The 24052-nt window shown below is 35.4% G+C and overlaps 2 protein-coding genes across 9 annotated transcripts in view; both read left to right on the forward strand.

Moving 5' to 3' along the window:
• Positions 1-7549, forward strand: part of LOC126814976 (protein naked cuticle homolog 1) — a 91709-nt gene extending 84160 nt beyond the window's left edge. For all 8 annotated transcript variants that reach the window (XM_050540466.2, XM_050540467.2, XM_056099553.1 and 5 more), the window contains one exon: positions 3567-7549. In XM_050540466.2, the coding sequence (XP_050396423.1) occupies positions 3567-4227 (661 nt within the window). In that variant the 3' untranslated portion in view covers positions 4228-7549. The remainder of the gene's footprint in view (positions 1-3566) is intronic.
• A 9280-nt stretch (positions 7550-16829) lies between these two features.
• Positions 16830-21153, forward strand: LOC126816939 (putative peptidyl-prolyl cis-trans isomerase). The gene is made up of 4 exons (XM_050543731.1): positions 16830-16970; positions 17770-17968; positions 18602-18721; positions 19793-21153. Exons 1-4 carry the CDS (start codon positions 16917-16919, stop codon positions 20032-20034), a joined length of 615 nt encoding a protein of 204 aa, XP_050399688.1. The 5' UTR covers positions 16830-16916; the 3' UTR covers positions 20035-21153.
• The last annotated feature ends 2899 nt before the right edge of the window (positions 21154-24052 follow it).

The following is a 24052-nucleotide window of genomic DNA, read 5'->3' on the forward strand; positions in this document are numbered from 1 at the left end:
CTTTGAGAATAGATCTCTGCCCTAAATGGCCACCATTTCGAACAATTAGTATACTGTTTTGTAATGCAGTCCTACTCAGGCCTCAAGTTCACAAAGCATTCTCAGACTTAAGTTAAAAATTTACTCAACTTTCAATCACTGTTCATGAGAAATATCTTTGATCCAGAAACACAAAACTTTGCACATAGTTTCTTATTGATGTATTTGATACATTAAAACAACAAACGTTTTATAAAATTCTATATTTTAGTTAAAATAAGACAAACAATTTTGAGTAAATTCTCAACTTAAGTCTCAGAATGCTTTGTGAACTTGGGGCCAGGTTCACATCTGTTAACATCTGTTGAAACGGTTCAATTTTATTAAATAAAAGCAGAATGTATATATACTTCTTAAAAGTCTCAAAGTATACTTAGTGTTTTTCGACTTAGGACTTAAAATGTCGGTCAACTAGCTTAGTGTCTGTTCTCAAGCAGAGCTAATTGTAGACAGACAGCATAAGTTTAGTATGCAATTAAAGGTGGTCTTCTTGATCTTAAAATTAGATTGGTTCCTGTTGAAGTTAAATCCCTTCAGAAGTCCACTACTTGGGGTTTCGAGAATATCATTAAAAGCACATTTGTATTATAGTGAGACTCTTATTATTGGCATGGTTATCACTATAACACAGTTGGGAATACTGATGAGAGAGAGAGAGAAAAATGGTGTTTAACGTCCACTTGACACAAACTAGGTCATTTCGGGACTAACACATGGTTCAATTTTATTTCCATAATTAGCTTGCACATAGGGGTCTTTAGCAGTGGGAGGAAATCGGAGGACCCGGAGAAAACTCACAAGGTTGGACAGGCGACCCTACTCCTTGTCACGTACAACCGGGGAATCGAAACCACGCCAGTTGACTCAATGCCAGACCTTATGATACAGTGCGCACGTGCTAACCATTCGACAATCCATTCCCCCCCGAATACTGCTGAGCTCAGTCTTGTGAACAGTATTGAATAGTAAGGAACCCATGTGGAATGTTGTTTCTGTTTTAGTGAAGAAAAAAAAAAACCACATACAATCATTTAAAAATAATATTCCTAAAATGGTTCCAATTCTGATTAGAACAAACATTTAGAGTTATTTTCTCTTTGACTATCACGACAATAAAATATCCTATCAGACAGAATGAGTTCATAAAAAGTTTATTGCCATTGGCATAAAATAAGTAAAAATGTTGGCAAATGATTTTGTGTGCAGTACCGAGTACTGCTAAAAATCCCAACTATCTCAGAAACGGCATATCAGACCACCCTAATTGTATTATTGGGCCTTTAAAATAACAATTAAAAGCATCATGGAGATAAGAAATGGCTGGAACCACCCTGAAAGATGATAAATATTCTCCACTAATCTTTATTTATCCTCGCAACTGTCCAATCATACTGCTTGTAGCCAAACACCCCTTTTCTCTAGATAACCAGTTAATATGATAGACATGGTTTACGAGGGTTTTATGGTTATATTGGGATACATATGGAGAATGTTTCCACTGTTTATAGCCCACTTAGATTCCACTTCTACTTCAGATCTTTGCTCTTTTTCTGTAAATCTTTTCTAGTACTTATAAAATAATTTACAAGGAAAGATAGAAGTTGTCTTGAATTTCGTATATTTTGACACAGAACACAGAATGATGTTTAAAGGGGCATTAATGCTCTTTCCGTTTAAAAAAAAAAAAATCTATTTGGCATAATATTGTATACAGGGCTCGAACTAGTGGACGATGTGGGTGAAATAGTCGCCCAACCACCGCTGATTTCGCCCTCCAAAGAACCTAGGGCGAAGTTGAAGTCGCCCTTGTGTCGCCGTATACACATTTTGAGGATAATCAACCAAATTGTTGTTAGTAGACCGTGCACATTAAAAGAGGTTTTCATGGAGTTTAACCAATACTTATGACAAACACCGAACTCTGAATTTGTTCAGTAGAAAATTAAATGAGTCCGTATTGAAACACCAGGAAGCTTCAGGTTCGTTGCATGTGTTGGCTAAGAAAGTTCCTCTGGATTTTCCGGTGTGGTTCCCCTTGTCAGTCGTGGATCTGACAAGGACACTGTCTTCAAAAAAAGAATAGGCCATAGCTCCCCTCCCTGAGCAAGTTTTCCTTCATAGCATACTGTATGGCATATACCCATCTTCATTAGCCCAGTCGTAGAAGAGGTAGGAAGTTAAGCCCCTTTTCATTTCATTATTTTAACGCATAATGAAGAAACTTAACAAGACTGTATAGATAATTAAAAGATATAGAACAGGACTTGTTTCAGCAGCCCTTTAACAACCTATCATCGAGGTAGCTGGCATTGTTTCCATTCCCCAGCTGTAGTGACTAGGAGTAGGGTCGCCTTGCCTGTCCAACCTTATTGGTTTCTCCGGGTCCTCCGATTTCCTCCCACTGCTATAGACCCCTGCTCAAGCAGATTATTGAAATAAAATTGAACCATATGTTAGAACCGAAATGACCTAGTTTGTGTCAAGTGGACGTTAAACCCCATTTCTCTCTCTCTTCCTTAATATCAAGATGACCTAAAGATAAATATCTAAAAGTTAAAAAAGAAATTAAATTTCCATCAAAATATAAACTTGACTGTTTTCATTCATGTTTCAGAAATGCACTCAATGTTTATTTTTGTTATTAATTATTATAAGTTGTTGTTGATTTTTCTCGGTCGTACATGATTAAGTAGGTGAGTTTACATGTAATGATGCGAGACACGGCAAGGTGCTCTCTCTCACTACTAAATCACGATAGTTTAAAAAAACACACAACCATGCTTCGAACTTAATGAACTCCATCAATACAAGATAATGTAGAAAAGTCTGTTTTTTAAGAAAATATAACTTTATCTGGTTAATCTGATCAATTTGTGTGAAAGAGGCTTAAAGAAAAGTTCCATTTGTTAGAATTACAGATAAAAAATAACAGCAAAGAGATAGTGAAAAAAGGAATTGAGTTGTAAATGATTTTTATGCGATTCACTTCTGGATAGACATGGGTTTTATTTCTTTGTTCGTTGTATTTAAGAGAATCAATAGATGAGAGAAGACCTGCTGTCCAAGACAAGCACTGGAGCATGCACCTTGTTTGTCGTATTTCCAAGATTTTAAGAACAACATACCAAAACAAAGATGTCTACCCAACTGAGAGGGGATATCGTATATATGTTTTACTTTTGAAAAAACGGAATTGTTATCTGATCAATTGTGAACACTCGAGGGACTGAAGTGATCTTCCAATAGACTTGAAATTTAATTTAAATTCAAGTTTAGCATACTGATTTGTCAGAGTTATGGCCCTTGATCTATTTGAAAAATCTTGTGTGTGTTGAATTTATTATGTTGTGCTTTGATAGCTTTTGAAGATGGAGGAGCAGCAAATTTTATTGTATTATTCTGTTGGCATTGTGTATGATTATTTTTTACAGAGGTGTTTAATGGAAATTATTATTTTATTATCCTTATTTTGTTCTAAAATGCCCTTTATTGTTTTTTAATAGTTCTTGTTTTCTTATTTTTTGCAGAAGACATCACAGTGATTGTCGAAACACAGAAGGGTCACATCACAAACGTCGCCATAGGAACCGTCTTCCTCAGATAGTTGATGAAACACCCAAAGAGAGTCAAGATAGAAGAAATTATTATTTGGATTTAGCAGGCATTGAAAATAATGCGACTGAGTTTCAAAATACTCCTTCAATGCCAACAGCAGGATCAGGAGTGGTGCATCTTGGGAATGGCCACCACAGGTCAAGGTCTCATGATGTTACGACTCAGAAGTATGATAACGCCAAACGTGAATCTGATAGATTGTGTAAACAAATTGACAGTCCGAAATTGGACCACAAATCAAGGTCGCATGAAATAAAGGAAGAACCAACGGAAAAACGCTCCCCGAAAGGACATAAAAATGTTACCTCAGTGACCTCTCCTCAGAAACACGGAAAGTATCGACCTGTTAGTCTACCCGCTCACGTACCAAACACAGTTTCTCCTCACTATCACCGTCGACATCGTCATCGGGAAAAGAATCACGACATGGCGATGCAACAAGTTGCGGAATGGATCGAACGCGAGCATACATGGGATGTGGATGGAGAAAAAATTGTGATACAGCGTCACGAGCATCATCATGTTCATGAACATCATCATCATCATCATTATCATCACTATTATGAGGCATAATGATATACTAATGGCGGGTATTGGTGATGGTGATATGTTGGTTCAATGCAATTAGTGATGATTCATAATGCAAATTCAAACACAAACTCACTTTAATTAATTCAAGTCAAATTATAAAGTTGTAAATATAATTGTTAATATTCTATAAACTTTAGTATTTATTACAAGTCAGACATCTTTAATAAATACCATTTATTGGACTGTAAATAAAATGAAAGTAAAACTCAATTTAAACTGGGAAGAACAATTAATGCACATTTGAGGTGTTGTTTTTGCTGCGGTGTATTATTTTACAATTAAGTTCCATTGACACTTTGTGAATTGTGGAGTCAGAAGACCAAGCAAAGAAACTACTCAAATAGACTGAATGTGCGACAAAGAGGATTCCTCTACTTCTGAGATTATTGTCCGTGATATTTTGTGGTTCCAGAATTTGGTTACACTCAAACTATTTTCACTCGAAAAAAAATGTATTAATCTTTTTTAAGGATTTTGTGTTTTGACGAGATATTTGAACTGTGCAACTACGCTAAAGAAATTTGTAGTGTATTGAACAACAATCATTTCTGACAATCGGAAAAAAAGCAGTGAAGAAATAGATTTTTGTTTTACGCAAAAGAAAAGAAAAAAAAATATCACTCAAAGAAATCCTGATATCTTTTATATTTCAAATTGAAACAAACAGATATCAACAAAAGACATTTCAACATGATGGATCACTGCCTTTCTCTGATTGGCTAGTTTAAAAAGTGACCTTTGACATTTGTTATGCCTAGCAACTAGGCAAGGACATTATTAATCTACCTCCTTAATATGGGCCTAATTTTAGAATTTGTTTCCTCACACTTGCCGCTATATTGTACAGTGATATAAGTTAAGATTTATTTTGTATATTAAGTTCCTTGTTGTAAATTAGATATATTTAAGGGCACGATGATTGATGAAAATGGAGAATTTAAATCGTCGTTGTATGCTGTGTAATTTTGAGATACTGTTACTGTTTAATAATATTAGATGTTTACTGTCTGATACAGTATTCAACCGTTAAATATCGCAATCACTCTGGTGTCGTAAACGAAATTAGATTTTTATTCTTCCAGACAGATTTATATTTTCGGAGTACAGATGGAATTTTGGTTCAAAAACCTAATAGTTTGGACAATAGTTTTAAATATTGGAATCGAAAATAGATTTTTATGCTTCCAGCCAGATATGGCTTTGGCAATAGTTTTAAGTTGTATGCTTTTTACCAATATTGATAGTTAATGATTGTTGAAAAGGCTGGTTAAAGTTCAATATTTCATGGAATAGCTTCTCATAAGGTGTAGACCGCCATATTGATTTGATATGTAGGTAAATTTACAAGGTTCTAATGATATTACCATAGCGATATGGTACATATCCCCATAAGTTCTAATGATATTACCATAGCGATATGGTACATGGCCCCATAGGTTTAGAGCGCTATGGAAACCAGCTCCATGTAAACAAGAAGGACAACATTCAGGCCTATCACAGACATTAGTAGTACCGGACAAACTGTCATGAACGAACAAGTACCTGACTTTTTTAACTTTTTGCGGGACATTCCTCAAAAATATCAATAAGACAAATCAGTGCCGAACAAAATGACAGACACCAGAAAGATTGTGCTTGATCCAACCTTAATTTGTACCTGACAATGTCTATGACAGGTGCCTTATTTTCAGGCTTGGCAATATTAGGATTTATTTCATAAACAGTTTATAATAAGAGAGTGTACAGAGATTGAAATAAGATAATGTACCTAGTCATACTATATATATATTGTAAATAATTCTCTAAAAAGATTCAATATTATTCTATAGTACTTCATGTATGTCTTGAATGAATATAACACGATGCACAGTTAATGTTACATTTAAACGAAATCCATATTTGACTGAGATTTTAATTTATAGTGCGATGCACATGGCGAGGTATACCGGTACTAGCTCGTTAAAAGAAAAAGATTTTAGATACAGTGATATGCACAAAGCAGGTGTGTACTTGCTCTTTATTGAAAATTGAATACCATATCCATAGCAATTTTTGTGTATTTTAGTGTATACTGACCTTGCTGTAAAGACAGTGATCACTCGCGGTCACTTTTAAAACTCGGTATGAAAAGTAGGAAAGCTGCCATTCACTCACCATGGCCATAGTACAGATCACTGAGTTATTAGTATACATACTGAACACTTTGTAAGCTATGACGCATGTCTATTTATATTCAAATAAAATCTTGGAAGCGTGATCCATCGGTGGCTATTTATTTTCTCCCAGCAAGGTCAAATACATGTATTATCGGCCAATGTGTCATATTTTGCTAATTGCAATTGCATCCAATTCAAATAATATTTCACTTCAATTACACATTCTAATTTTAAGTAGCTAATACTTATTCCAGTGATGGTAAGACTGTTTAAGTGTTTTTCCAAGAAGCAATATAAAATTATCAAATCGAGGGATACGAAAATATCCAAGCCATGATATACACATACAGCTGACAAATTAAAGATCTGAGAATTGTATGGATTTCCTTTAATTGCGATAAAACGTTTATCGATATATATTAAAGACTTTTGGCTCAATGTAAGAATGGTCAAGAAGGCTGTTATGAGAGATATAAATTATTCCGACTGCCATTTTTGTACCATTGAATGAGATTATTTGTGTTACTATGGTTACGCACTATTTGTTTTGAATTTCTACCTAAGAATGTATCATGTTTGAGAATTATAAGTACACATGTAGGTATGCTTGGGTTTGTCCATTGTTCTATTAAGATTGAAAACATTTGCAAGACTTTTTTTTGTTGTCAAAACTATTTGACAAGAAGGTCTTACGATTAGTTTCAGAAATTAATTTTACAATTGTTATATTTATTTCAACTTTTGTGCAAATTACCATTGTATAAATTTGTATTTTAAAACAATTACTATTAAGATGGCTAATAAAGATTTGTTAATGTTTATTCCCTAGAAATTGGGAACAGAATCACTTCGCTTTATTTAGAAATTTTGAATGGTTTAATTTTAAGAATTATGTGAATTTTCAAGCAGAATAATTTTAAAACAGAATAATTTTAAATTTCTTATTAATTAAGAACCTATTCCATTATTTTTATGAAGGCGATCGCCTAAATTGTAATTTTATTGAAATATTTTTTCTCTTGTTTTTGATGAGTTTTTGTGAGTTGTGAGTGGTTGAAATGTTTATTCTATTTAATTCTGTGTTTTGTGATGTCAACCTCAGTATCTTAACACTGCAAGACTCAAATAAACCTATAAATTAATACAAATATTTCTCAGTTTCTTAATGGGTATGGGAACCTTAGTGGCTCATTGAAGGCGCTGGCTCGTAAGCCTATAGGTCAAGGCTTCGATCCTGGTGTTGGCTGTGAAAGCTCCTGGGGATTTTTCGGCATGGTTCCCCCTTGTCCGTGATGCAGGAAGGAAGGACCTGGCAAGAACAGTGCTCTGTTGTCTAGATGGGATGAAAAACCAAGATTCCATGTACACATTGGCAAGCATATAAAAGAACTCTAACAGTTGGAATTCAGATGTTGACAGTGTCAGGTCAAAATATTAAGGCCACCTGCAGATTTCATCTCATGACCTTGACCGTGTCTGCAGTTGGCCTCAATATTTAGACCTAACCGTTGCCCAGGCAAAATTTCCCCATAGCACAATTGTATGGTGTATACCTGACTTCATTAGCCCGGTAGGTGCTGTAAAGTAGGATGTTATACCATATTTCATTCATTCATTCATTCTCAATGGGTGTGCAAGTCATTGTCGTGATGACACCATTTCATATTGTCTTAGCACTGAGTACAGCGAGTATTAGTCCGCACAAAATAGCATTGATTGTGTTTGTGTTAACTGGCTTCCTGGCTTTTACCATACAGCCTACATTTGACGCAGTTAGGTGGCCACAGTACTAGTGCTGTAAGGACACTGGATTATAATGATCCAGGTGTAGACCAAGAAGAACCTTTAGATTTTGCAAGGGGGGTTGGGTAGTCTGGTAGTTTAACATGTGCGCAAGAAACCATTAAGTCAGTCATTGAGTCAAGTGGTGTGGTTTCGATTTCCTGCTTGTACATGACAAGGAGAAACAATCTAGTTTGTGTCGAGAAGCCTTAAATCACATTTCTCTCGCTCTCTGGATTTTTCCAGCCAGTAACGGGTAGTAACTGCAGGACTAAGAAGTGAGAGAGAGAGATCTAGAAATGGGGTTTAATGTGGACTAGACACAAACTAGATTGTTTCAATGGCATTTAGTAATTGAACTGGAATAAACAGGTCACAATTCTATAGAATACAATTACTGCTTATTACTGAGCGACGTTTAGACCAGGCTTCTCTAGTCATTATCAAGCTATGATAAAATATGAAAATATAACAAGACAATATATACATGTACATTGTAATTGTATTCCATAGAATTGTGACCTGTTTATGACACAAACTAGGTTATTTTGGGGCTAATATATGGTTCTCTCTCTCTCTGACACATATTAATTAAACTATACACTAAGTTTCATCGAATCGAAGTTATCTTGTTCCAAAGCATCCACCAATCAAATTGCTTATCTCTACTTACCCTAAGCAGAAAATGCTCATCTTCGAAGTCCATCAAGGCACTGGCCCAATAAACACCTACGCCAAGTTTGAACATTTTAGCTCAGTTAGAAGGAGAGTTATTGTGTTCCAAAAAGTGTGACGGGCAGACAGACGAACGAATCCATTTTAAGACTCCTGCTTTCTTCGAAAGACGGGGTCAACAAAATGAAATGGTGTTAAAGGTCCTACTGTGCTCCGACTGGGCTAAAGTAGAATGAAGACATGCATATACCATACTTCAGTGTGTTATGAGAGAAATTTTGCCCAGATAGCGGTGCTACGGCCTACTCTTATATCAAATTCTAACTGCCAAGGGATCTTTTATGTGTCCTTGTCGGGCCCTCCGTCCTGCAGCACGCATAAGGGGAAACCATGCCGGAAAATCTCGATGAACTTTCTCAGCCAACACCGCCAGCGAACTTGTGACCACCAGGCTAGCAAGCCAGCGTCTCACCTAATTAGCTACCGTGGCTCCCAATTGGCTCAAGGGGGTTGGATGGCCAAATGGTTAGCACTAAGTAACTAGGTTAGCACGTGCTCGCGATGTATCACACGGCCTGTCATTGAGTCAACTGGTGGGTTTCGATTCCCCGGTTGTACATGACAAGGAGTAGGGTCGTCTGTCCAACTTCGTGGTTTTTCTCCGGAACCTCCGGTTTCCTCCCACTGCTAAAGACCCTTACGCGCAAGTGAATTATTGAAATAAAATAAAATTGAACCATGTGTTAGTCCCGAAATGACCTAGCTTGTGTCGAGTGAGCGTTACACCCCATCTCTCTCTCTCTCTCTCTCTCTCTCCCAAATGACTCAGAGCTATATTGTTTTAAAACATATCACCGTGCGATTAATTCTGTTGTAAAACCACAACCTATAGAGAGTGATCGATGGGAATTATGGAGGAAGGACACCTGACCGAAACACACCTTAAAGGAGGCAAGTCACTAACTCAGTTTCATCCACAATCTTCGACATTGCAAACACGACTTATTGGTCAATTTAAATCGACATTGATGTTGGTATCTTACCGTGAAAAGATACGCTTCTGGGTCCTGTTTCGCGAAATTTTAACTAAAGATAAAATCCAAATTTTAGTAGATACTTCAATTTTGATTGGCCAAGCACTACAATCAGTGTAATATTATCCAATAAAATTACTAAAATTTGGATTTTATCTTAGTTAAAATTTCGTGAAACAGGCCCCCGATATCCAGTATTTAAGACAGAATGAAAATGTTAAGATTGGCACACAATTCACGTATTAATATGTAATGAAGCGACTCGATGAACAAAACTAAACATTAAGATGCAATGGTATAGACTGGAATAACCAGACGGCAAAGACCGCCATTCAATTTGCACTCTTGGCGTATTTTGCCGAACATAACTGATTAGAAAGTACAGTAAAAAAAGAAACGATTGAATGTAAATCAGTTTATATACATTCATATTAAATTATTATATTATGCGTTGTGACCCATTTGTGTCCATCTCTAGGTCCCAAAGAATAGAGATTTGGCTCCTTTAAATCTAAGTTCTCATCTCCCCCGTCTAAAAATAAATAATATTTATTTAAGAAATTCACATAGCTGACGCATATTTTTATAGATCTTGTTATACATTTAGTAGTTTTTATGTATATAGTACGTAGGGCCTATGCATTTTAGCCCAAAGGCAAATATAAATCGATAAATGACGTCATAATTATAGGTTAATATATCCGGTACTCTACCGTGATGTCGTCACCTTTCAAATAACTAGCGAGTTAGATAATTCACTGATTGTTCAATCCCGTGTAACTCAATTAAACTTTATGCAGAAATCTTTTTCTTTGATAATAATTAAAACGAATCACCGAAGCAAATGGATTCCAGATAAATCGGAATAGGCCTATTTTTTTTTTTTTGCTTGATCAAACACGGCCCCATACCAGGTACACGTGCGTGCATGATATGTCGTTTGGTGAGTAATAATTTATGATTGTATCACCTTACTTTGTGCATCATGCTGATTATTATCCACGGTTAACAAAATGACACGCTCGGCCTTCCGTAGCTTATAAATATTCCCTTTGATCTTTCATTTGCATAATCCCAGTCGTTTGATGTTAAACCGCGTGTAATATTGATATCATAGAGAACACTGCTCAAGTCTTATAATTTAATTGAAATCCTCTTTTGTTCTATTCTTCTGTCAGGTATAAAACAAGCAAGCCATGCGAAGTTTAATTTGAACTGTTCATATTTCCCGTCGACAGGTGTATTGAATTACATAGAGTTATTAATTCTTTACATATATCTTTTTATCTTATCTATAGCATAATAAGTTTCATATTACGCCATTGTCGTGAATTCATGTTTTAATAATTTAATAAGCAAAAACCGTTTTAATCATATTCAAAATATTCCTCCCACGTCTGCTTTGGCGAATTATTGTTTTGTTAAACATATTTTACCCTCTAAGAGCATACCTCATTTTGGGTACAGTATAATGCAAATAATCATTCCTGTACCCTTTTGAACCTCGATTCTCCGCCACAGTAGAGAGCGATTTCTTTTTTATCGGTGAATGTAAAATGATTAAAGGTACCCGACACTTATTTTATTATTCCACGAAAATTCGGAGCAGTGGCGGCTCAGTGAGTATGAGGTCCCGAGTTTGATCCCGGTGTTGACTGAGAAAGTTCCCAAGGATTTTCCGACCCGTTTTCCCCTTGTCAGTGGTGCAGGACGGAGGGCCCGACAAGGACAGTGTCTAGTCGTTCGAATGATGCAAAAGATTGAGGCCCCATGTACACATTGTAGTTGGAATTCGCAATAAGAGTAGGCCGTGGAGTCGCTGTCCGGGCAAAACTTCCCGCATAGCACACTGTATGGTGTATGTCTCTCCTCATTGGCTCATCCGGTGCAGAAAATTAGGATGTTAAACCCTATTTCATTTCAACTAAAATTAAATAATCGCCCAGGGCGGCACAAATTCTAGCCACGCCCTGCTATATAGGAAAGTTGATGGTGAAAATTGGCGAGAGGGGGTGGGGTGGGGTAGATAAATTATATTTTCACGTTTAAGTATCATTTATGTTGTTATGATAAGAAGTGCTGATTTAACCAAATTGTTATCACTCGCTGAAACAACTGATTCATACTAACCCGCGTACTCTTATTGTTCTAACTACATTTCTATAACTACATAAACATCTTTAATACATCTTGTAAAATATTTAATTCTTACAAATACACGTCTTCATCGTTATCATTAATTGTTGTTTCCTAAAACTGCACCAGTTGATAAACCCCACCATTTAAGAGGATTAAAATTTACTCAGTATTGATGACAAGAGTTTGTACAATTTAAGGTATAAATATGGGAGTGAGATGCATTACGCTATATAAAAGAAGCACCTCCTGTAGAATAAACGTCACCTCCAGTAAAATTCTATTTTCTTTTAGATAATAGGTAAGTGTGATTTGTGTTTTGCTAAATATTTTTGATCCAAGTATCGCAATATTTCCTATATTTCTGTTGTTATTTTTTTTTTATGAAACTGTAATTGAAAATAATCTGTAACAAAGCAAGAGGAAAAATAGCCAGTGTTTCAGAACATAGTATAATTTTGTATTTTCGCCTCAGTGGACTAAGGGAAACAACTCTATTTATAAAGCTCGCGAAAGCAGACAGCGCTCAGAGATGACGAATATCACCAATACAGTAGTGTGTGTAATGCTAGCAAGGGAATCAATGTGTTTGTTGTTACACTGATAATCACAGCGAAGCTATAGATTGCGTTTTATTCCCCAATGTCTTTATTTAATAATCCCACCTTCGAACTGGTCAGGAAATATAATTTAGACGACATGAAAAACTAAACAGATGTAGATCTACTTTCAAACATGTATATGTCATTAACGGGCCATTTGCGGCCTGTGACCATGGATTGGTTTAGTGTGAATTTTTTCCCTGTGCTAATGTCAACAGCGCGCATATTTCGAATGACACTTTGTCTGATAAATTTCACCCCATTTAAATATAATTGCGGACCTCGACATTTTAGAAAAAAGATATGGTAAATGATGCAATATTTTTATTTATTTCAAAATTTAATAGTGGCACTAACTCCTTTGTTCTCGGATAAATGAAATTAAATTTCTGTCTGGAGTTTTATCTGATTAACAGGTGTTTTATCATTGTTTAAATATTTTATTGACAAAAATATCAAAACGACCAGACACAATTTGAATAAAGACAGAAAAAAAAATATTTGCAATACAGATTTAGGTGAGTAAATAGTTGACTATAGATAATAAAAAAAATGTATATAGATAACAGGGGCTAGCGAAAATTTACAAAGGTGAATATAGGAGATTCAGTATAGAAGAAATGTAGCAATATAGTCGTGGCGACATTGTTTTTAAATTTATAGACAAAGAATAGAGAAATAAGATAGCTGTATATTTCATTAATTAATATATTTGGCAAGTTAGGAGTTTCAAACATATTCACATATATATTATAATAGTGTGTGTAATTAAATCAACTTAGGGTATAAATGACATATTGTGATATAAAAAAGAGTTATATAGCCACAACATAGCTAGATCTATATGTCAACAACATGTTAACAGATATCTCATGGGAATGTTCTTCAGTAAATTTCCATATAACCATATAAGGGTGAGTTTCGACGTCATCGTGCTCAATTAACCAATCTCTCAAATTATTTACATCATATTTGACCAATTAGATAAATGAATGTCCTAAACCAGTAGATACAAAATTATAATGTTCGTGAGAATTCACCAGACAGCAGATTGGTTCTAGAAGGGAAAAGATGTAGAAGTTTCTATTCAGCAGACTCGCCCATATCGAGTCTGGCTGGCTAGGGTTTGAGAATGACTTTATTCTATTATGCTTATATCCATGTAAGCAGCTATATATATATAAAATATAAAAGCGAACTGTTGCATTGTTGTTCCTGGTAAGACAAACGTCTTAAGAAAACAGTAAGAAGTAAATACACAACGTGAAGCAGAAGTAAAGACAGATAGAGGCAAATTCTAGACGATCATCTCAAGGCTACTAAGATATGTAGTAAGAAAAGATGCATGGGTGGTACGTAGGATGTGGCGACCGGTTTTTAGTATCCCCGCTTTCCATGTCAGACAGAAAGGCCCATGGTGCTACAGAAAGGGCAATTTTAATAAAGGAATAACAATAAGGAAACAATTTAAGGAATATAAAGATTGAGTATAAAAGTAAGAAAATAAGGAATATATGAGACTGGATATAAGAGTAAGGAAATAAGGAATATATGAGATCGGGTTAAAAAGTAAGGAAATAAGGAATATACATGTATGAGGTTGAGTTAAAGGGCAAATCCTGATTATATTTTGGTGAATAAAACTGCTTAATTTTGTATTAAAAATCCTTACCCCGAGCAACAAACTCAATATGTGATACGTTTTCAAACAACTTTAACCCGCCAGTCTCCATATGAAAATGTTGACCGGTGTCCCAAGCTGTATTATACCGTGACTGGATAAAACCAAACTTTTCTTTTATAAAAAAAAAGGTGTAGGTGAAATTTATATTTCGTTATCATTGATCATGCACTGTAGACCTCTAAAGGAGCGGCAATAGATTATCAGGTCACCCAATGAAAAAATTGTCCCGAAATCTTAAAAGGGTTACGTGTCCGGGTAAGTGGTTTTGACGTTCACGTCTCAACGACTCGATATTTTGAGCTGAAATTTGGAGACAGGGTAAATACACCATTCCTCTAAATTTTGGCGCTTAAATTTCATATGTAAACCGACTTTTATTTTTGAGGCTCTGTTCAACTCGGTATGGTCCCTTTAAACAGAGAAAGAACAGAATATATGAGATTGAGTAAAGTAAGGAAATAAATAATGGGGTTTAACGTCCTACTGTTCTGCTCCTAAACTGGGCTAATGAAGACGGGCATACGCCATACAGTGTGCTATGAGGGGAATTTTGCCTGGACAGCGGCACTACCGCCTACTCTTATATCGAATTCCAACTGTCAAGGGATCTTTAAATTGCATGCCAATGTGTACACGGGGCCTCAGTTTTCCGTCCCATACGAATGACTAGACAGCTGTCCTTGTCAGGCCCGCCGTCCTGTATCACTGACAAGAGGGAACCACGCCGGAAAATCTGGATGAACACCCCATCTCCAGACTAGCGAGCCAGCGTCTTATCCACCGTGACCCCCAGATAATCTAATAAACTATTCAATAGTTCCACACGAATTGCATCATACTGTAATGAGGATACAGTATGTTTCGTGGATATATTCATTCGTCCCTTTAGTAATTCATATGTCCCTTTATTAGTTCATTCATTCATCTAATGTCCAATGTGTTGTTTCGGTACCTTATTGTAATCTCAAACGATTTGTTTGAGGTTTTTTTGCGTTGTTTAAGTTGTTGTAAAAGTACAAAATTCGCAAAAGGGCGTAGGGTGAAAATCAAGAATTATTTCAACTCATATGACAATAATTTATATCGATATTTGATAATATACCGTTATTTATGCCAGACTGTCATTTTTAATTGAAAATTGCACTGTTTTTTTGTGTCAAACAAAAATTCCCCTCAAAATGCGATTTCCAAGCAAGAGATTTCGACTAATACAGGAGTTATGTCCCTTGGTTCCTGTATATAATCAAATATAGACATAAATCATTATGATACGAGTTGAAATAATGGTGGATTTGGGTAGATGTGGGTAAATCGTGCTACCGTTTATAATTGTGTTCTAAATTAATAATTTAGGTTCATATATAACCAGCTGAGGAATACACCAAAACTTGGAGTATTAAAAGTTATAAATTGGACATTGGGTTTAACCACAGAGGTGTATATATACAGGCCCGTAACTAGCCCCCCCCCCCTCCCGTGAAAAAATTGTCGACCATATAAAAATAGATATACCCCTGAGAACACTTCCCACCCTGACGTTGCTCTGAGCTAGTAGTTACGGCCCTGTGTTAGTATATGTCCTCCATGTCCATGGGTTTAACACCCGAACAATAACCCCCATATCTTTACAGAAAATATAACAGTATATCATAGTTTTCTGTAGACAACAGATATTCACGGATATCGTATTTTGTCTTCTATCCATTATGCGAATATTTGAGATAGAGCCTACAATATTAACAAATAATTTGTGGATATCAGTGTCCACTTTCTTGTGGAGGGTTTCATAGTATAACATACTGGTCTACAGTGGATTTAAAAGATATTTTTAGTTTTGACCGGTTTTCCAGGTTGTTCACCGTTTCTCGAAAAAAACAAAAACCCAAAAACTTGTTTTACACGTAAAAAAGCCTACTCTGGATTTCGCTAGACTCGACAAAAAATAAACAGAATAACATTCAAAGAGAACGATTTTTTTTTATTATACATTATCCCAGTAAATGCAGAAAAGTAAGACCTTAAATTTCATTTCTTCATACGTACTTTTCCTAATTAGAGTGGTCGTGACTGTTTCCGCCTACTTGTGGTTGAATTAAACGAGAACAGACGAAAAGTTGTACAATTAATGTAACTCATATTAAAACTATTTCCGATGGAAAGACAAAGATGGCGCGGGAAACGGGGAAATAGGTTTAAAAGGAATTTAGTCTCCCGCTGAGAAATATGTAATCTTATGGTGTGTCGAATTGCCTCAGTGAACGTAAACAATGAAATTAGTTTAATTTCGGGACAGCCATCTTACTGTAGTATAGCTTAATATCATGTTACCCACTTCTGACACATAAGATGTACATGTGGCACCCATGCAATTTTACCATCTTATTCAGTTTGCCTGGCTTTAACCAGGTTTGTGCAGAATAAGATTGGTGCTAGTAGCAAACCAGGAACGTGGGTTTACTTTATTCCATTGCTGCCTGACCCCCATTGGCTTGGTTATATATAGTTCTTTTTGTAGACGTGGAAGCTTGAAGAGTATATTCGTGGCATTAAGAAGTGAACATCTTAGAAGAAAGGTTTGGAATTGAAGAATAAGTTGGACAAAATGAAGAATTTATTACAAGGACTCTGTATTTTGATCTGTTATACATTTACTCAGGTAAAGTTGATATTTTGATTTCAAGAATAAACTTTTGTACAAAAGTAGTACAAAACTTTCACCGGTCGCCATATAGATAGAGCGCGTTGTCCAATAACGGTGCCACGTTGCACGAATTCCAAACAGTGGCTCGGTGGTCATTCACCTTGGTAAAACCATTGCTCGATTTGAAGTTATTGCAATGCTGAATCATCGATTTAAACTCACGAAATTATTAATATTTAAACAAGTTTTGATCATATTTGGTCACATTGACCGACGTTTGCACAAACAAAAAAATGCGATCATTATCGTAAGAAAAGTTAGTTGGGGTGATTCTAAAGTCTTTTTTATGAAGAAAAGTAACAAAAAGTAGTTTATTTAGTTCTGAATTGCATAAGAATGGCTTAATTGTAATTGTAAGATTAAAAAATAAGTAGAAAACATTGGTTCAGATTGTGAAAATGGTAATGGAACCGACACGTGGCACTTTAATTTTAGGTCGAAAAGTCAATGCCAGAGAAGCTAGAAAACGTAAACACTGTTGTAAACACTTTCTGTCTCTGTCTATCCACTGATGCAAGCATAATATATTATCATGTTAAAATAGGTCAAGTTTCAACCAAATCTTTGGAAATGTCTTGGCAACATTTGTTTTCTATTCCAAGGTAGCCACTGTTATAAGTACATGTAGTATCCCAAAGGTCGTGTCTGCCATTTTTGTAGGGAGAATTTATTACCTGGAGAAATGAGGGATCCTAATAAAATCTTTGAAATAACATTTGAAATAATTTTTTTTTTTAATTCTTTTTTTTCAAAGGCTGAGCTTTTGGTAACCAAGCAGGTCTTTTTTGATGTGAAAATTGGAGAAGAAAAAGTTGGCAGAATTGTTTTTGGTTTATTTGGAAATGTTGTTCCTAAAACTGTTGAAAATTTCTACCAATTAGCTACTGGTGAGCCAGGCTATGGTTACAAAGGAAGCAAATTTCATCGAGTTATTGCTGACTTCATGGTTCAAGGTAGGTGAAGTAGTTTAAAATCAATGGGTTTTAAATGCCCCTTGTCTTTAGCAGGACACTTGTTTGAGACTTATTTGCTAGTCTTAAATGACTGGCAGTGAAATTTATAGGCTGGAGAATCAGTCAATTTGCAGTCTACTCTTCTAAGAAATAGATTAAGATACATACAAATAAATCTATATAGAGCTAGATTTATATAGAGCAAATGTACAGATCACACCATACAGATTTCTTCCAGCTGGTCCAAAAATGCTGGCTGAATGAAATCAAGATCATTGTAAGAAAAATTGACAGTTTTCACAATAGAATGGGGGGTGGGGGGGTGGGGGGGGTGGTGGTGCTAAGTAGGAATCATCAAGTAAACCTTGGGCTAGTGAAAATTTTTATAGGCCTGAGAGCTTATTTCACCTTGATACAATGACTTCTAAACTGATGTAATGTGACGCAATAGGAGGAGAAAAAAACCCTCACAAGCCAATTGGTGATCTTAAACTTTTCCAAATGGGTAGGTTTAAAGATAGAATATTTGAAATGGCAATTTTTCGACTCCTGAATATAATGAGATAAAGCTATTAATTCATTTGATCTTGGATGGAAAGGATAAGTGTATAGCCCAATCTATTTAATTTACAGGTGGAGATTTTACTAAAGGTGACGGTTATGGAGGAAAGAGCATTTATGGTGAAAAATTTGAAGATGAAAATTTTGAATTGGATCATTATGGTGCAGGATGGTTGAGCATGGCTAACTCAGGTAAAATAATTGACAAGCATATAGTTTTACATTCAAATTATTTTGCTATGGTCTTACAACGAGCGATTGCTGTTTTGTAAGAAGGTCAGGAGTAGTACAGACATATTGTGTTTGTGGTGGTTGGATCCAGAAGAGGCCCAACTGATGGACTCCTAAGACCAGAAATCTCAATGGAAAATAAGCCCCCTCACACCTCCCTAAAACAAATTATGGCATAAAGAAGGAAGGAGTGTAGGATCCCACCAGCACTCCTACACTTCACATCAAAGCATAGATAAATAGATCGGTCATACATATAGTATAGATAAATAGATAGATCATACATATAGTATAGATAAATATATAGATCATACATATAGTATAGATAAATAGATAGATCATACATATAGTATATATAAATAGATAGATCATACATATAGTATAGATAAATAGATAGATCATACATATAGTATATATAAATAGATAGATCATACATATAGTATAGATAAATAGATAGATCATACATATAGTATATATAAATAGATAGATCATACATATAGTATAGATAAATAGATAGATCATACATATAGTATAGATCACAGACACCACAACTGGATATATCATATATATATATTTAACAAAAGGATCTGTTATCTATATGAAAATAATCATACAGCATATAGTTTCCTGTATCTTTTTTAGCAGGTTAAATGTAGTACAAATGTAGTGAAATTATCGAGAATAGAAATCATTCTTGATTCAAGATGTCCTCCGTTTTGGTGAGATATGTCCACATTGATGGGAGGTGAATTGGTGATTTAAAATGGAGTAACAATTTCCGATTTTTAAGGAATTTACTTTTCAGATTAAAAGCAGAAAGTAACTTTTTTTTTTTCCAATTTTGGGGTTTATTTTCGATAACTTTACCTTTAAAAAACTTTTCATATGAACTATGAAATACAAAGGTTCAAACACTTTAAAAAATTAATTTTTGAAAAATATTTTAGAACATCAAGTTTGTTCACTTGCCAAACCAAACTAGAAAAAAATATCAAAATATTTCTTAAATTTTTTACGTGATTTTAATTTCAGGTGTTGACTCAAACCGATCTCAATTTTTTATTACCACGGTTAAAACCAGTTGGTTGGACGGTAAAGATGTTGTCTTCGGTAAAGTTTTAGAAGGTATGGATGTCGTTAAACGTATTGAAGAAGTATCCACAGACCCAGAATTAGACAGACCAAAGATAGACATCGTTATCGAAGATTGTGGATCCATTGAGACAGATCTTCCATTCCCTGTAGAGAAGAGCGGCGTTGAAGTATTTGCATGAAGAGTTTATGAAAATACGACTAACAGTATTATTTTGAACTCTCACGACAACAAATACTGAATTGGTGTATAAAGATCAGACTTTATTTAAGAAATATATCATGAAATATTTTGGCTACATATCAGAATCTGTCTACCAATCATAATATTTATCTATATTACACATGAAGTGAACAAGGGTTTGGGTTTGGGAAAGGTATCACTGTTAGAAAAAGACAGATTCTGAAATCGACCCTTTATCTTAATATATAAAGCTGCGGATCTGCAATTTTGGGACAATATCTAATTATTCATGCCCAGTTTTACTCTATATGATTATTTCACATTTAATTAAGAAAACAAAACCAGTTGGATTAAAAGTATGAACATCAAAATTTTTACCTAAGACTAAGGGAAGATATTGGCTTGTTTATATTATCTGCAGAGGATGCTGAATGCTGAGAAATTTTTAATTCATCATATCTTTGTAAATACTGAATGGAATTGAACCATTTTTGGACTGATATTTCTTTTAGATATCCAACTTTCACAATATTATGAAGGGATTCAAAATCACTCAAATGTCAATCATTGGCTTTAATTACTTTAAATCAAAACATCGATCAAATCCTCGGAACAAAGAAATATGGAAATAAATTCCAATCGAAAGAACTTGAAGAAAAATCCTTGTGCTTTAAGAACTTGTATAAATACATTTTATGTGGTCGTATTTTATTGTATTAATTTTTGTAAAAATATATATTCATATTCACATTTTAATTTCAAAGCGAAATTGTCATAGTTTAATTTTCCGTCCGAATATTTAGATTTCTAGCTACCACGAACAACGAAGTAGTTATATCAGTGGTGACAGTGACAATAAAATTAAATAGATGTTGTAATGTTTAGAACATATAAGCCTACATACTGTCCTTAATTATAGCTTCCTCAGGACAAACAGTTTTCTTTCTAATTCATGGCACAAATGTACATATATTCCATTGTTTGTAGTTGCGTTTATTTGTATTTTCATTTTTATTTCTGAGCAATGATAAGTATTGCTTGAATTATTGTTATATTTTTTACAATTTTTTTCGTAAATAACTTTGTTATGGAAATAGTAATAAAATATGAACAGAAATTATATTTTTTTTTCCTTTAAATATTGGATTTAGTGACAAATATTCAGGCTTGTGATAGTCAAACAGCTGGCAAATACACTGGTGTAGCAAAAGGGATGTGCTATTTTGCTCAAGATTTCCTCTAGAAGCAAATAAATGACAGGAGGAACAAATTAAGCACAGGATGCACAAATTGAGGACAGGATGCACAAATTGAGCACAGGAGACACAAATTGAGGGCAGGGGGGCACACATTTGAAACTGGGCTAAAATTGTAGGCATGTGACAGACAAACATCTGTCAGATGGTTGTGGTGAGTTTCCCCTAGAAGAAAATAAAGGACACAGGTATAAATTTGATGGCAGGGGACAAACATTGATCTCCATTAGAGGGTAGAAGACACACAATTGAGAGTGGGCTATAATTGAGACATAAAATGTCTGTCTGGAAGGTACAGAAGGCGTAAAACCTTATAGAAGACAACAGACAGATTATTTGATATTATTTTGCAAAAATTGGGAATTAGAACCTGTTTAAGGTTAAATCAGTGTACAACTGCAATATTTAGGTCACTTTGGAGATGGGGGGTTGGATGGCCGAATGGTTAGCACGTGCGCGTGCTGTATCATAAGGCCTGTCATTGAGTCAACTGGCGTGGTCTCGAATCACTGGTTGTACGTGACAAGGAGTAGGGTTGCCTGTCCAACCTCGTGGGTTTTCTCTGAGTCCTCTGGTTTCCTCCCACTGATAAAGACCCCTACGCACAAGCGAATTATGAAATAAAATTAAACCATATGTTAGTCCCGAAATTACCTAGTTTGTGTCGAGTGGAAGTTAAACCCCATTTCTCTCTCTCTCTCACTTTGGAGATAAAAAGCACAGGGTTGAGTGTCCTTCAATCCAGGTTGATCCAACATCCAGATTAGATTGGAACTTGGCAATAGTGACACTAGCGCCTGATTTAGATGAAGATGCCCTAGGCTATTCATCTTACGAGGTCCGTCCCACTCGCCCACCCTCTCAACTAGAGGAAGTGTGTTATAAACACAATTGAACAAAGCCGAGGATGGTGACAGATGTGTAAGGCTAAAGTGCAAAACGCCAATAGCCGAATTCATTTTAATCGGATTGGTGTGAACTTGCCGTAAAGTGGGTAGGGTAACCATTGGCTATACATACATGCAATTTAGATTTTTCATCTTATGTGGTCTTTAATGAATGTCAAATTCATTATACACTTTGGTCAGAGCCTGCCTAGATCTTGAAGTACTGGGCTTTAGTCTGTGAAGCCCCAATAGGGAGAGAGAGAGAGAGATGGGGTTTAACGTTTCTCTTGACACAAACCAGATCATTTCGGAGCCAACACATGGTTCAAACTTATATCATTAATTTGCTTGCGCGTAGGGGTCTTTAGCAGTGGGAGGAAACCGGAGGACCCGGAGAAAACCCATGAGGTTGGACAGGCAGGTGGGGAATCGAAACCACGCCACTTGACTCAATGACAGATCTTATGATACAAGATGCACACGTTAACCATTCGGCCACCCAACCTCAATAGGCATATCAAGCATTGGGTGACAAAGAACACATGTTTTCACCTCTGCAATATTCATAAGTTTTGGTACAGATTTTATAGGCTGCATATCCTACCAGTATTTATCCAGTTTACATTGGTCAGAGATAAGTGAGAGAGATGGGGTTTAACTCCACTCAGTACAAACTATGAAATGAAATGGGGTTGAACTTCCTACTCTGACTGGGCTAATGAAGATGGGCATACACCATACAGTGCGCTATAAGGTGAATTTTGCCCGGATAGCGGTGCTACGGCCTACCGTTACAATTTCCAACTGCCAAGGGATCTTTTAAGTGCCATCCAAATGACTAGTTCCCTGTCAGGCCCTCCATCCTGCACTACTGACAAGCGGAAACCATGCCAGAAAATCTCTGTCAACCTTTCGGCCAACATCAGGATCAAACCCTCGACCTCCAGGCTAGCGAGCCAGCATCTTACCCACTTAGCCACCGTGGCTCCTCAATACAAACTATGTTAATTTGGGACCAACATATTATCATTGCCATTTCAATAATTCACACATCTTTAGTTGTGCTAAGAAACTGGAGGATATGAAAAGAAAAACCCCACATGATTGGGCATATGTCCCAACTCTTTGTCACATATAAGCTTGGGATGGAAACCATGCCACATGATTCAATGACAGTCACAGACCTAATGATATAAGATGCACCCGTTAGACTGTTAAACCTTGGCAAAATCTCAAAAAAAACCTTCAGGAATCAGAAAATCCTTCCTTCTCCCATTGTGGTAACTACAAACAATATTTCTATATTCATAAACTCTGATTTATTTATTTATTTAATTCAATAATATATGTTGTATAAAAATAGATACAGAATTATGTTAATGTTGGGAGAATATAATGAACATGAGGTATATGCAATCTTAAATATATAAAAAATAAATGTTGCATAACAAAATGAATCTTCATTGGTCTAAATTAAGTAAAATTATTTGAACTTGTCTTTGGCACATTTGGTGTTTCATATTTTATGAGTAAGATGTTAAAGTGTTGGTGTATCATTTTAGTGACGAAGGAATAACAGGCAAACTGCAATATTGTGAAAGATGAATCAATAAAAAAAAATGGCTTGATTCTGTCCAGTTACATTTATGTTGAATTGAAATTTCATCGATCTATTCTGTTTGCTATGTAATAAGCAGGAAGCAATATTGCGCAGTGGGAATAACTTGCAAACTACAATATTGTGAAAGGTGAATCTCTAATAGGAAGTCAAAAAATGGTTTATTGCCATTCAGTATTTCCTGAGTTATGTTGAATTGAAATTGTGTTGTATGCTAGAGAGAGAAAGAGAGAAATGGGGTTTAACGTCTACTCG

Source organism: Patella vulgata, chromosome 3 (genome assembly GCF_932274485.2).
Source record: "Patella vulgata chromosome 3, xgPatVulg1.2, whole genome shotgun sequence".
Classification (NCBI taxonomy): Eukaryota; Metazoa; Mollusca; class Gastropoda; family Patellidae; genus Patella; species Patella vulgata.